At 35.5% G+C, this 14,606-nt stretch overlaps 2 protein-coding genes across 2 annotated transcripts; both read left to right on the forward strand.

Annotated features, from left to right (window-relative positions):
- The first annotated feature begins 940 nt into the window (after positions 1 to 940).
- LOC149956985 (N-acetylglucosamine transporter UNC93A-like) lies at positions 941 to 3,261 on the forward strand. Its single transcript, XM_090166913.1, has 3 exons — positions 941 to 1,004; positions 2,414 to 3,201; positions 3,256 to 3,261. The coding sequence occupies exons 1-3, from the start codon at positions 941 to 943 to the stop codon at positions 3,259 to 3,261; spliced, it is 858 nt and encodes a 285-aa protein (XP_090023039.1).
- Positions 3,262 to 12,090: 8,829 nt separating this feature from the next.
- Positions 12,091 to 13,398, forward strand: LOC149956986 (uncharacterized). The gene is made up of 4 exons (XM_090166914.1): positions 12,091 to 12,193; positions 12,258 to 12,433; positions 12,538 to 12,580; positions 12,662 to 13,398. Exons 1-4 carry the CDS (start codon positions 12,091 to 12,093, stop codon positions 13,396 to 13,398), a joined length of 1,059 nt encoding a protein of 352 aa, XP_090023040.1.
- The last annotated feature ends 1,208 nt before the right edge of the window (positions 13,399 to 14,606 follow it).

Here is a 14,606-nt window from a genome sequence, read left to right on the forward strand (position 1 = left end):
AGCAGTGGGATTAAGAGTGGATGCTCAACAACAGTTTCGTGAATACGACCAAAACATTCCTTTACTAGGTTGGTTAACAGCCATCCTGGGATGCCATGAACCAAAAAAAATTGCCCAAAGGTATTTTCCAGTTTCCGTTCACGACCACTAACATAAAGACAAGAACCGAAGAAGCTATTGATTGCTCCTCTTGGGTGTTGTCTGACACCTTTCCATAGCTAACAAAACCAGTGTATTTATCCCCACACCATGCTACGCGTTTTCTAATTGACATTTCATCTGTCTAACGCTGCTATTGTTGGATAATTATTTTTCTTGGCCTCTTGTCTTAGAAATACAAAACTTTGGACAGTGAACCCGGGCTCTCCTTTAATTCTGCTTGACCACTTTCTAATGGTATTTTCATGTGGCAACTGGCAAGCAAAAGTGATTTCGCCAGAATGCATAGGCTTTTGGTGAGTAAAAGTGTAGGGTTAATGCGAATTGCTTAATCTCATCTGAAAATGGCTTCTTTTTTGGTTGTTGGAACCAAAGTCACAGATCTTTGAATAATGTTTTTTTGGTTGAAGAAAAATTTTCGTTGATAACTATGATATCCTCTTTCATTATTAGATTTTTATCTTCGACCTCTTCCACTAAGTCTGGCAAACTGTTTGTTATTTACCTATGCCTTCTAGAGAGTTTGTTAACAACTTTTTATTTTCTTAGCCATACTTAGGTTTTTTTCTTCCAAACACTGGACTTTTCTTCTTAGCATTTGAACCAAAGTTTCTGGATCTTCGCTGTGATAAGTATGATCCAACTAAAGAAATATTTTAAAATTATTTATGTCTGAGCTTATTATTCGTCTTTGAGGGATTTTTAAAAATTTAAGTGGCAATAACCTAGTCTAATATCCTCAATTTCATCAGAAGCATTATTAGAGGTACTCTTTGTAAAAATGGAGTCGAAAGAGTTTCCTTCAAGAAGTGATATTTCGGAAGAAATGTTCATAAATTCATCAGGTAAATTTTGAGCACCGACCTAATATAAATAACAGTTTTTGCTCCATTTTTTTTATTATAAAATTTACAATGAATATACCGAATAATAATTATTTTTGACATTAGACTAGCTGTAGTTATTTGTGTGTCGTGAAATCCGTCATCAGTACCCCTAAACCTGTGTTTTTGGTTGTTAGATAACCATGTCCTCGATAATATTTTGATTATAATATACTAAATTATCAGTAGTACCATAACATTTCTGCCGTAAAGGTCGAAATAATATGGTGAAATTGCTATTCTTTAGACCACGATGAAGAGGAATAACCTTTCACTACCCCTATTATAAAACTTTTAAAAACATTAGCAAGTAAAGCACTACCCGTGTGAAAAAAATCCCATAATAATAACACCATTCTTAGACATACTTGAAAAGATCCAGGATAAAATTTAAAGCAATTTCTTCCAGCGTTTGAACATGTAGTTGCTTTATGTAAAATACAACATTGTTACTTTAATGCAAAATTAACTGTCTAATGTTTAATAAAAACTTCAGTATTAATAGCGGTGTTTTTATGGCACAGTTTATCAGATACAGCCCAAAAACAAGTTACCGTACTTTTGACTATAAATATATGGCGCCACGGTACCGTGATCTTGACTAGAGATAGATGGCGCCGCGGTTGGAAAAATCCCAGGCAATAATTGCCTGGGTCGATTGCTAGTTCTTGCTGGGCTCACCGCATCGCCGGTTATCTAGAAAATTATATATTTCCTAAACCTATGATTTCAATTCAAACCAATATTTACGCTTTTTAACGAGTAGTCGTAATTGATCTCTGTTATTATGGGGACAAATGGAAAACGGTGTAATATAAGATGAAAATACTAAACTTTTATGGGTTCTATTTCATCCGTCATAACTGACTAATACGCGATATTGCGTACTCAGAAAATCCTTATCTAATAGGAGATTTATCTAGTTTTCGACGACAACCAAATTAGGGCGCAGCAATATTTTTCATCGCGAATAATACGGTAGTATTAGAAAAAACGCTAAAAAAGATTAAGAAATATATTAAATATTAATTTAGTTGAATATAAGGAATCATATTTATAATATATTTAAAAAGTCACGTCTCTCGATTGCATGATTTTGGCTTCCAGGTACCGTTTGTATAGAAGCTAAGCGTGCCCTTGCCAACTACACTTACTGAATAAATAAGAAATGTGTACAGCTGCTCATTGAATAAAACGCCGTCTAAGCTGGCTAATTTCATACTTCGTAGCAGTATTGAATCGCAGTTCACAGCTGCACGTATACTTTTATTATTTTTAAAACACCGCTATGGATAACAAGAGGAGAAAGAAATGGAATATTATTAAGAATCTTTCAATTGTATTGATTTCGCGTAATATTTTCGCGTTAGTGAACGCACCCACCCACCAATTGCAAAGTAGTCTGTACATTGTTAATGGACTCGGTACCAAATCAAGTAGTGTCGGCGACGCGGTGAAAATGGTTTCGTGTCTTCTGCTGCCGCCAATACTGGCGCAGACTATTGGACACAAGAACTGTATCTTGCTGGGGTTTGTGATCGAAGTAATTACAATCGCTGCTAACTTCTACCCAACCTTAACTACAATACTTGCGACTAAAATCATCGGTAGTGTTTTAACTAACGTATCACACGCGTCAACCTTTACACTTTTGGCACTTCTGGCTCGTCGCTACGCTGATGTCAGCGGAAAACCCGTCAATATGATATTGGCCTTTATTTACGCATTACACAGTGGGATGGCGAACACTTCGGCGGCTATTGGGGACCTGATTTCGTACCTGGTTTTGGATAAAGGATTTCGGAGGACAAATTATTCCTTAACGGAAGAGGATAGCTTCAGGGGCAAATGCGGGGGAGCTTTCGTGTCCAGAGAGCACGAGGGACGAGGACATTTCCAATCACCGCCTTTGGAATTTACGTACATTCTTTTTGGAACGTTCATGAGTGTAGTTTTGTTGGGCCTCGTAGGTTGCGTTTTCCTTTTGGATGCAACACCCGTTGTCACTAGCAACATGCAGTCAAAGACCTGGCGTGGCAGATTTAAGTTAGTTTTCGAGTCGATGATTTTGTTGAAAGACTGGAGAGCTGCCTGTTTGTTTATAAGTGGTTTACACCTGGGTCTGTTGGCAATTTTTAGATCGGCCGATATCAATAAAGTAGGTTTTTCTGTCTCCCATGCAATTTTGAAACTTTATAGTAATCTCCTATAGGTTTAAACATAAGACTATCAAGGCCCCCTAAGTTTTATTTTGGCAGAAGGGCCCATGTATTCGTCAATAGACAGGCGTGGGTCAAATCAAAATTAGGATCTACGCTACCTGGCGGAAAAAAAAGCAATTACCCCACTTCCCCTCACTCCTACCACATATATTACCCTCTCGCCACCTACGAAGCATGCATTGGGAGATTTGTGCGTATGTTTCGGTTTTTCACCACCAAGTAGATTCATGTAGCCAGTTTGACCAGTCATTAGCGTAACGTGAAAATCCCATTATTTTCAAACTGAGGGGGCCTTGATAGTCTTATGGTTTAAAAATAGTTAAAAATGAAAATTAAATCTATTTTACAAAATTTTATAATAGAGCGTTCTATAAAATCGGTGTGGTGTGCTTTCCCCCTTTTGAGTTCGGAGGAGGTGAAGGTTTGGCCGGTTTTTCGTTTGAGAGAAAAATATTTATCTGGCATACCCGTAAGAAATTGAGAGCAGTCGATTTTCAGGAGTAGCGTAGTTGCTAGCCTAGGCTTCACTAATTTCCGGCTTTCCGCGCCGTTTTTCTTATTTTAAATGATTTTTGTAATAAATGTATGATGGCAAATCCACGGGTTTCATAAGAAACTTAAATCATGAAAATATTCTGAACCCCAAACATACTTCAACACCTAGGGTGCCTCCTACAACTCCTAAAAGGTACATCTCTAAAACATTCATATACAGACAGGACATAAGCCGAATTCTCTTAAACCAAAGAATAACAGATGTTGTTTGTCCTGCTGAACTAGCTCTATAGTCTGTATGAAAAGTTTGGCCGGTTTTGGGCCGATTTTATAGAACGCTCTAATTTAAGTCATTAGTTCACTATAAAATAAAAAGTATTCTACAAAGACGACATAATTCATGACATTTAAAAACATCCCAAATATTTATTTAGATTAAATTATATAATTTCTATTGTTGTCAAAGTTATTCCTCGTTATTATTTCAGCATCCTCTATGTGTTAATTTCAATTATTCCCTGGGCCATTTTCAAAGTTGTTTCCAAATATCACCTTTATGATCTTATTTGTTTATGCTATTTAATATAGGTCGTTTATTTACGCGGGTAAGTTTGCTTGGTCGTAAGGGTGCCTTTGCATGTTTGTTTTGCGTTAATGTAACTTACAATGTTAGAAATGTTAGTGTATGTGTATTTTCTATTTCTGCATTTGGTGACATTATTTCTGTTTGTTTGTGTTTGTGTTTGCACGTGATTATTTTTAGTGTACTATTTATGTTTCTCTGTGTGTTTGCTTGTATTTGTACTTCTGTGTTTCTGTGTTTTTGGTATATAAAATTAACTACAGAAAGTAAATTGAAATTTCATTTATTTTTAACTGTCAGTAAGCCATTCCTAATAATTGCCCTGAAATTTTAATAGCTAAACTTGTAGGGAAGGTTTTACATCAATTTAATAAACGAAACGCGATTATCGTAATGATATTGCAAAAAAGTGTTGGTTTTAAAAAAAATGTGTGTTCGAGAGTTTACGAGAGCACGAAATGTGCTTATTAGAAGGAAAAGTTAGGTTTTTCTAAAGCCGCGTTCACACTTTGCCTTGATATCGATTCAAAACGTTTCGAAGGAGTTGTGTGAACCATGCAAAATGGTTTAAAATGATTCAAACCGCTTTATACCGCTTACGTGTGAACGTATTTTTAGTTATCATTGCTATCATAAAATCTTATTAATTTAAATGAATATTGTTAACTTATTTTTAAAAAAGGAGAAACAACAAATTTTTAAGTGCACAAGATAATTTTTAAAATATTTTATTTTAAAACATTATTTACCCGACTAGTTTCGGACACGTTATCGGACCGTCATCAGGGGTATTATCTTGTGCACTTAAAAATTCGTTGTTTTTCCTTTTTTAAAAATAAGTATATCTGTGCAAGTCGCTAAAACTTAATCAATATGAATATTGTTAACACTCAGAAAGTTTAATTTTCATAGGCATTCGTGACGTGTCTTCTTGGAATGCAATACGTGGGTTTGGCTGGTTTAACGAAGTCTTCGGTTTCCATGGTTTACTCATATCTGTGCACCTTCATCATGATATTCATCAAAAGGATTCCCATCTTCGCATTTTCAGTTGCGTGTGAGCTGGCTCTGCTTCTATTTGCCATTTCATGGAATTCGGCAATGTCCAACAACCACTTGACCGTTTTTTGTCTGAGCGCACTTGAAGGTTTAGTTTCACCGGGTTTGGCCATTGGCTTACACGGTAATGCATTTTTTATTTCTGTTCTCACAGTGTATAAAATTACAGTTTGACTTATCCGCAGTTCTTCACGCTGTGTTGTTTCCTCTGAAGACAGAAGCGTCGTTCGCCAACTATCTTCTGTCCCTAGATGTCGGTGCCATGATAGGCAATGCCTACAGCGGATCTCTGCGCTTGTCTACGGAAGTGTATATCCTACTGACCTTGATGGCGCTGTCTACCTTGTGCTTATTCTTAGTAGAAATATCTTTTAGGTCGACTTCTGACAGCGAAGATCAGATGGTCCTAGTTTCTAAAAACGCCGATAATCAAGAGTCAGTACACGAGCAAACGACTACCTCGCACGAGTCGGTTATATAATTTAAAATTGATTTCAGGTGTTTAATAATTTAAGGATTTGGTCTCAGAGGAGTATTGGTGATATTTGTAACGGGGTGGGCATTTTGAATTTATGGCCAACAAAACCACATTAAAAAAAGGCAATCGGTCCCTTAAAGGGACACAGTATCGATTGAATTTAAAGGGTGTGACTAAATAACCACCAGATTAAATTTTCAAACAATTCTGTGAACCATTGAAGGAAGTATAACTTTACGTTCGATTGTGTATCAATGAATATCATGTGTCGCGCGCTCTTGATTGTATTCCTTTAATAGGGCAAGCGGCCCCTCCCACAAAACCATCTTTAGCCGGAACACGGAAAACTCCTAAATGGACAGGTTATTTCCAATGTTAATTATGTTATTAGTCCAGTTCGACGACGATATGTTCGTGTGCGATCACAGAAATAGGGGAGATGGGCCATTTTTTTCTTCAAAACAGAATAGCATACGCAATGACCTTGAAACCCGTAGATTTAAAAAACTGAGAACTACTCTCGCCAAATTTTTAGTTATAATATACTCCGTGGTTGGAACCTCGCGTGGTTTGGCCTACTCGCTCTGCTGGTTATTAAATTATTAATAAATACAGCATTTACAGAAATTCCAAATTTAATAATTTAGTTTTTTACTACTTAATCAAATTACACATATTAATTACATAAATTATTAATAGTTTTGGAAATGAATAACCTACTAATTTTTTATTGTGAAAACTTACTAATTTAAGAACTTTTGAAACTTACTAATTTAGTTATTAAGCAAATTCACAATTTCTTTAATGCTCAAGTATTGAGCCAGAATGTTTGTCACATTTTACCTTAGCTGTCGAGAAAGCGTGATTTGTTTTATATTTTTTGTCTAATCGCGCGTCACACAACCTAATAAAGAGGAATAGAAGAGCTGGAAAAGGTTTTAAAGTTCCAACAATTAATATCGTTATTTATTTAAAGTTCAACGTTGTAAATTTTGCATTTGATTTAACCAATAAAAATTAGAGAATTAGTTTCACAAGTGTTTAATTTTTGAAAAAGCAGGCAGCTATTATAGAAGAGCGTTATGTTGCTTGGTACTTCTATAATAATTATTTTATTTACTCAAATGAAAATCGTTAATAAGCAGAAATTTAAATTTAAGGGGATGCTTTAAAAGATAAAAATTAATAATTTCAAATGTCTACTTTAAATATTTTGTTATGATTTCGAATTTTATAATTAAATTATATACTCTTTGATCGGATGTCGGAGTAGAACGAACAAATAAGATTAAATTCACTTAAATGAAGCTGGATACTAAAATATTATAGAATTTTTTGTATCAAAAGCCAAAATTTCCGCCATAGATTCCAACATTTCTGTGCTATATTACCGTTGGATTTCACCAGAAGCCCGTGCGTAAAATAGCGAGGGATTCGCAATAATTTATGAAGAATTTCACTATAAATTTCAATGTACTTCTCACATATAGGACACCATTGATGTATATTAATATAAAATATTTGTTATTTATATAGGTTTTCGTTAGCGGTTATTAAATATATAATGACAGTAACAAACAATTAGCATATTTCACATAGTAGTTAGGTAACGCTTGTAAAATATCAGAGGCTTATTTATAAACATGATTATATCTTCGAAAAAATACCACAGGTGACGTTAACGAGATATTAGAATACAAAAAATAAGTGAGCACAGTTCAGCTTACATTTTGTTATATACATATAGTAAATTTTGATTCGGCTAAGCGTCCACCAAGCTTCAAAGCCGTTACATAATCCAACCACTTTACAAGCAGTAATTTTTGAAAGGTCTTGGAGTTCCCAAAGTGTCAAAGCTACCGTTTCATATACGACGCCTATACAGGCCGTAATTTTGAAGCCGGCTGGGAATCCACAGAGCTCCTCAACCGTTTCTTCGCCGCCTGCTTAATAATTGGTATTTTAGGAGTTGGCTCAAGTCGGTAAAGCGTCGAACCGTATCTCAGTCGACTACAATGAAAGAGCAAACATGACAATTTTTCATTGCGATCTCGAGTGTCAACTGGCAAGCCCTTAAGGTGGGGTGGCTTAATGGTTAGCACTTACGTCTCGCAGAAAGAGGCAATGCCGTTTTAAGACCCTCGTAGGCCCAATTACAAAGGAGGTATGAATTGATTATTTTCTCACACCCATAAATATTTTTAGCGTTCATTAGTTAAAACGGCCCTGGCAAGAGGAACTGAGTTCGATCCCAGCTTTTGGTGAAAACTCTGAACAATACTTTTTGCTTAGAGTTTGTGAGTTATACCCCCACTGTGTGTGTGGTTTAAAAAACGATTTACACAGTATGCACGTAGAAAATATTGTCACAACGTGTTGGCTACACAAACGCTGTTGTTAGACTTTTAATATTAAATATTCAAATTTTACAATTTCGGTACATTTTCTGATTACAATTAATGCTATTATTAATATACATAGACTTATAAATAAGGAAGTGTGAACGAAAATGAAACATGTTTTGCGAATCTAAGTTGAAAACTATGATCATCAACCAAGTTGAGCAAAAATATTGGCAGAACCAAAAAAGACAGGATTGGCTGAAATCCAAGTTTGTCTTATTTTTATCATTGGTGAACCGCAAAAAGCAGTCTAGCCTCGAACCACGGAATGAAGAGCCAGAATAATTGTCAGAACACTAGACGCCAACAAGTGGGATGCATCTGAAGAGAAACGACATCAAGACAATATTAGCGTTTTATTGTTTATGTGTTCTTTTCAAGCAAAGTTCGTATAAATGCTTACAGAGAAATAAGCTTAGCTCATGTTAACGAGACAGACTCAGGGATTTTGGGAGAGTTTGGAGAGCGAAGAATCGCCCTAGGCACGTCACAAACTTCATAGATACGGTGGGTGCGTTTAATCACTCACCGCTGACACAGGTTTTTTATTGAACACTTTCAACGTTTCCAGTTTAAGGTAACTAGTTTCATCGGTCGCTCAAAGTTATCGGCTGGAGGAGTTGGTTTTTCTGATGATTGACATTTAATAATTTTTTTCTACCATATAACCCTTATTGCGATACCCGAAGTTACATTTTCCCTTTAATTTTCGGTGTTTGTTAAAATTTATATCGTTTAATTCCAAAAACAACCTTATTCGCAGGTTTATTAATTCATTAAAGTAACCCATTTTATCTGGGTTTTTGACCCAGAAAGTATAACAAACTACACTACGCTAAAAAGACTAACTTCCCAAACCAATCGTGTATCTACTTCATACGTCACAGTATTTACAATAAGAAACTTTGTTATATACTATGACAGTTACTGAACGCAGTCACAGAGCAGGAGACGCCCATGTGGCCAAGTCCGACACGAAGAAAAAAAGGTCACCTTGTGGCGCGTTTTGGCAGCTGCTTGTCGATTCACGGCAAATGAGCTACCTTGTCTATGATATAAGAAAACTAGGACGTCTCAAAACCGGGAGCCGGCATTCTCGACAAAGACTTGAGCGGAGCGTGGGCGCTACGATAATCGTGAATTACGGAGTTGTCGAAGAGTTGTATAACTTTAGTAATGTCGTATTTATGTTAATTGAACATAAATACCAAAAGAAAACTAAACGAATTTTATTAAGCTGCAAACAGTTTATTAGTACAAATAGTCCACTCTTTATTTTTAGCTTAAATTATATCCTGAATGGCAGTACCTTGTCCCCCCCTCTCTCGCGCCGAAGGTCTTCCTCTCTTCCGGACATTACCGCGAATTTCCCTCTCTCTTCTCAAACTCGTTCAGAGCCCCTTTCTCTTCTCCCCCAAGTGCGACATAAATGATTATATTTATTATATAATTATAATAATTTAAGTGCTATTTCAAGCTGAAACTTTACATAAAATATTTTACTAAATATAGTTATTCCAAATTTCAGCTTTTAAATAACCACAATTTAAATTAGAATTTCGCGGGTTGTATCATTTTTGATATTTCTGATTGTGAACTGATGGCGCCCTCTATTAACAAGTAGATTATTAATAATTTATACACCATGGTGGTACCCCTGTAAAATAGTCTTCACCCTTCTTATATGAGTATTGGTGTGAAGACTATTCGATTTCTTGATTTACCTACCCACAATAAATCCGCGATTACCATGGAAAATTGTGTAATAATTTGTGCGCAGTAGCGTACCCAGGATTTGGTGGGGTCTCGTTCAGCAGGCGATATACTTGGGAACGTGCTGCCTACATTTTCTGTCAAAATTTTATCGCAGCTTATAAATTTCCATTTCTCCACATTTAAATTTTATCTGCCAAATTTTGAAAATGTTTTGATTAATATTTAATAAATATGTAAAGCAGCGTTCAGACTATGTGAAAATGTTACATTAGCATCCGTCGTGTCGTTTCGGTTAAGTTGGTCGCGTCGGTTCGTTCATTTCACTGTTCAGAAAGGAACCAACCTTGCACGGAGATTAACATAAAAGTTGATTGTTCATCCAATCAGAGCTCAGTAATAACGACGGAAAAATTGAAATAATTTTTTATCCACCTCTGATTGGTTATAGTATTTCGATGGTTCTAAAGGTCGCCACTACCTAGAGTCAGCACTGATTAGGCATAAGGCTAATTGTTTGCTATGAAAATTTTGAGCTTTAAACCGAGATGCCATCTAGGCAGTCCGCAACGAAATGAAAAATGTAAACGACACGCGTGAAAATTTAAAGTCTCTGTTGAGAAGTCTGAACGGTGTAAAAAATCGAAAGAGCCGACACGATCGACGCAAACGTAATATTTTCACCTAGTCTGAACGCTGCTTTAGATTTTATAGGAAATTTAACACGCAAAAAACAACGGTCTATTTTTTTGAGACCTCTAATAAATCTCTGGGCTTGTGCTATTACGAGATTCTTTTGTTTCTTTTGAAAAACATAACAGTAGGCCACAGTTTTCTCCAGAAATGTCGTTTAAACACTGGGATTAACTAGTACCGTAAGCTTATAATGACGTCATTTAAGTGGGTCAGTTCCGAACTTCCACATGCGAAGTATTTTGCCGCGAGTCATTCCAATGAATAACCGTAATAGCAAGAACGTATATATGTACAAGAACGTTGAACGATCAAATTGGCGCCTGGTGCCATGATGCAACACGTTACAGAATAACTCCGCCCAAAAAACCGCGTGCGTCGTGCGCTAAAGCTTTAAACCGTCTCTAGTTCAAGCGCGCGCTGCACGCGTATTTTAGGGCGGAGTTATTCTGAAACCGATTAAATCATGGCCCAAGCGATGCCTTTTGTTCAACGTTCTTATACATGTTTACGTTCTTGGTAATAGTTGCACTTTGGCGACTTGATGATGGACGTCCCTTTAAAGGGATAGGATAAGGCATAACTTTAATTCTACGTCACTCAACATATGGCTATAAGTGAATATTGCGACAAACTGAAGCACTGCTGGTTATTTCTATAAACTTCTTCTAATACTCACCCGTCCCGTTGGCGTCTAGTGTCAATTTTAGGGCAGCAGCTAGATCGATCTATAAAAAAAACTATTTACTTAACAACCTAAAAAATATTTATTGACAACTCGTTTTATGCGTGAATATCTGTTCGTTGCGTAGCGCGTTGATTTTATTATCTAAAACTACGATACGCGTTCTCCAACTTGACGGTCTCAGATTTTAAATGACTAATAGGCGGTTAAATAAAAAATCATGCATGTTTTTGACTAGGAGGTGATAGCTTCCTCGGGAACTGGATAAGCAACTTATTCTGCATATTAGTTCTTTGTTTTTTTTTTAAATCACACGATTGCCAGACCTAACACGATCATATTTTGAGTTGAGAACTACAATCTGCATAAGCTATGGCTTCTAAAAAAACCAAATGGATTAGGGGAAGTAGTTGTTGTATTCCTGACTGTAGAAGTAATGCACTATCAAATAAAGGTGTAAGTTTTCATAAATTTACGAAAGATGAAGTTATTAGAGAGGAGTGGGTGCGAAGAATTCGTTTTGTAGCGTCGAAAGTTTTTCACAAGCCAAGGCCTAAACCTCGATACAATAGCTGTACACCAGTAAAAAATCCTATAACCTGGATGCCTGCAAGAAGTCATTTAGTTTGTGGTTTTCATTTTCGGAAAGATGGCCAAAGACAGTATAATGATCTCTACCCTATTTTTATTGGAGAATATCAGTTTCCAAGTGTTGTAATGACTTCTGGCGAACTTGGTTTTTGCATTCCCGAGGTGGGTGCTAATGTCACAGTAGAGACCGATAAAACTTCCACAATATTTAATAAAACTACACACTCAGGTACTTACATCATTTTACCATTTGTTTAAATATTTATTAATTACTAATTTTTTTTAAATTTCAGATCATTCCTATTTTAGCAAAAATTTTCAATCTGATTACGAATACTTTGGTCAAACTAATGATAGGAGACTCCTAGGAAAAATTAACGTCCAAGAAGATGAATTAAAAACACTAAAAGAAGAAAATGAAACCCTGCGGAGAAGAATCCAACTTTTAGACGAATCCTTGGCAACGAAAGTAGAAATTTTGTATTGAAAATGTAAAACAAGATGCAGCAAAGCTTAAATTTTACACCGGTTTTCAATCTGAAGAAGACTTTAATGCTTTTTTTGAATTTTTAGAGGATGATCTTCCAAACTTACAGTTTTATAACAGTGCCAAAAAGTATGAACGTAAAAAAAACTAGGAATGAATTAAATCGGGGTAGACTACTAACTTTAAATTTTAAAAACCAACTTTTTTTAGTATTGTGCCGGATTAGAGCAGGGCTGTTAGAGGAAGACTTAGCATATCGCTTTGGTATTAGTACCCAGACAGTTAGTAATATGTGGGTTACTTGGGTTGATTTTCTACACAATAGAATGATACGTATACCTATCTGGCCTTCTCGTAAAATTGTTGACAAGTTTATGCCTGAAAGCTTTCGTCTATTATATCCAACACCTAGGTGTCTTATTGACTGTACCGAGTTATTCATTGAGAAGCCTAATCTTTACACAACTCAGTCTGATACATATTCTCAGTACAAGAAACATAACACCGCAAAAGAGTTGTTAGGTATATCTCCCAATGGATTTGTAACTTTTGTATCGAAACTTGCTCCACGTAGAATTTCGGATAAAGAGAGAACAGTAGATAGTGGGTTAATTGATCTTTTAGAACCTGGAGATTCACTAATGGCTGACCGTGGATTCATTATTGGGGAAGAACTGGAAAATAAGGGAGTTAAATTGAACATTCCACCATTCTTTGGTAAAAAAACACAGCTGTCAAAAGAAGAAGTTAAAAAAACTAGTGAAATAGCCAATTTGCGAATTCATATAGAACGCGTTATTGCTGAAATTAAAAAGAACCGAATACTAAAATATATCTTTCCAAATACCATGTATAGTCAACTTAACAAATTGTGGACGATTTGTGGATATTTGGCAAACATTACAAACGAACCTTTGCTTGACAGGCTTGATAAAAATTCAAATTAAACCTGGTACAAATTCTTGTATTTGAGATATTATGTAAAATAAAAATGAATTTTTAAAATATTTTATAAATTTTTTTATTTTTACTAATTTTACAAAATTAGTTTAAAAAAAATAGTTAACTTCAATTTTATTGTTACAAAACTTGAGATTTGTAAAAATGTAGCACCAGAGACGCTTCTCATATCACAGTGACACTTTCTAATGGAACTCATTTCAAAAATGCTTAAAATAAAAATCACAAATCTTAGGAACTATAATTTCATGAAATAGTTTTCTATAAAACTGAATTCTTTGGCATATAAAATCTTGGTCAGAAACAATAAAAAAATCACACCAGCTAAAACCAGTTACCCCCATTTGTCCCTGCACCTGAAAGTAGTAGTGGTTAAGTTTCAATGAGATTTCACCTTTTTGCTCTTTCTTTAGGCACGGTGCATGCTTTCGAGCTATAGCCTCTTCAATAGTTAGCCCTTCTTTTTTGGCTTTAGAAAGAGCTTTTATTTCAATCAGCCCATACTCATTAATAGATTTATCAAAGCACATACGATCTGGAGAAGCCCCGAGTATCGGTATCGCTGGGTTTACACAGAAACCAATTTTAAATGTTACAGCGTTACCCCCTTTAAATTTTAAATACATGTCAATTGCATTATTCTCATTGTTTAGGCCTTCTTGAACAAAACAATTCGAGCTTAAATCTACTCCTTTCCTAAGCGTGACTAGAAATGTTTCAGTTACTCCTTTTCGACGTTTAACTATTTCCCCAAATTTTGATGCTGTAATCCTAATTTCGCGCTCGCTTTTCCACAGTTGACAATGTTTTGATTTTGGGTCAGATTGATCTCTCGTTAAATATTCTAATTCTTTGGTTTGCTCTAAAGTCAACAAACACTTAGGGGGAAAAGCTAAATTAAATTCAGGAGGCAATAGATTGGGAAAGGGAATATATCCACGTTGTATTTCCAAAGCTATTTGAGTATCATCTTGTGTTGATATTTCTTTTACTGGAGAATCGGAGATTGGCACTGGTTTGAATTCATTTTCAGTAATAATAGCTTTCATCATTTTCCTTCTTTCCCCAAATCTATTGGCAAATATCTCAAGCCTTCCCCTTAGTTTTAAATCGTCTATCACAGTTTCGCTTTCCGCTTATTTTTTTAACGACTTACAAAATCTAGCCATATTTGATTTACGTTTACTTTTTTATC

This window comes from Leiobunum rupestre, chromosome 2 (genome assembly GCF_980474605.1).
Source record: "Leiobunum rupestre chromosome 2, qqLeiRupe1.1.hap1, whole genome shotgun sequence".
NCBI lineage: Eukaryota > Metazoa > Arthropoda > Arachnida > Opiliones > Sclerosomatidae > Leiobunum > Leiobunum rupestre.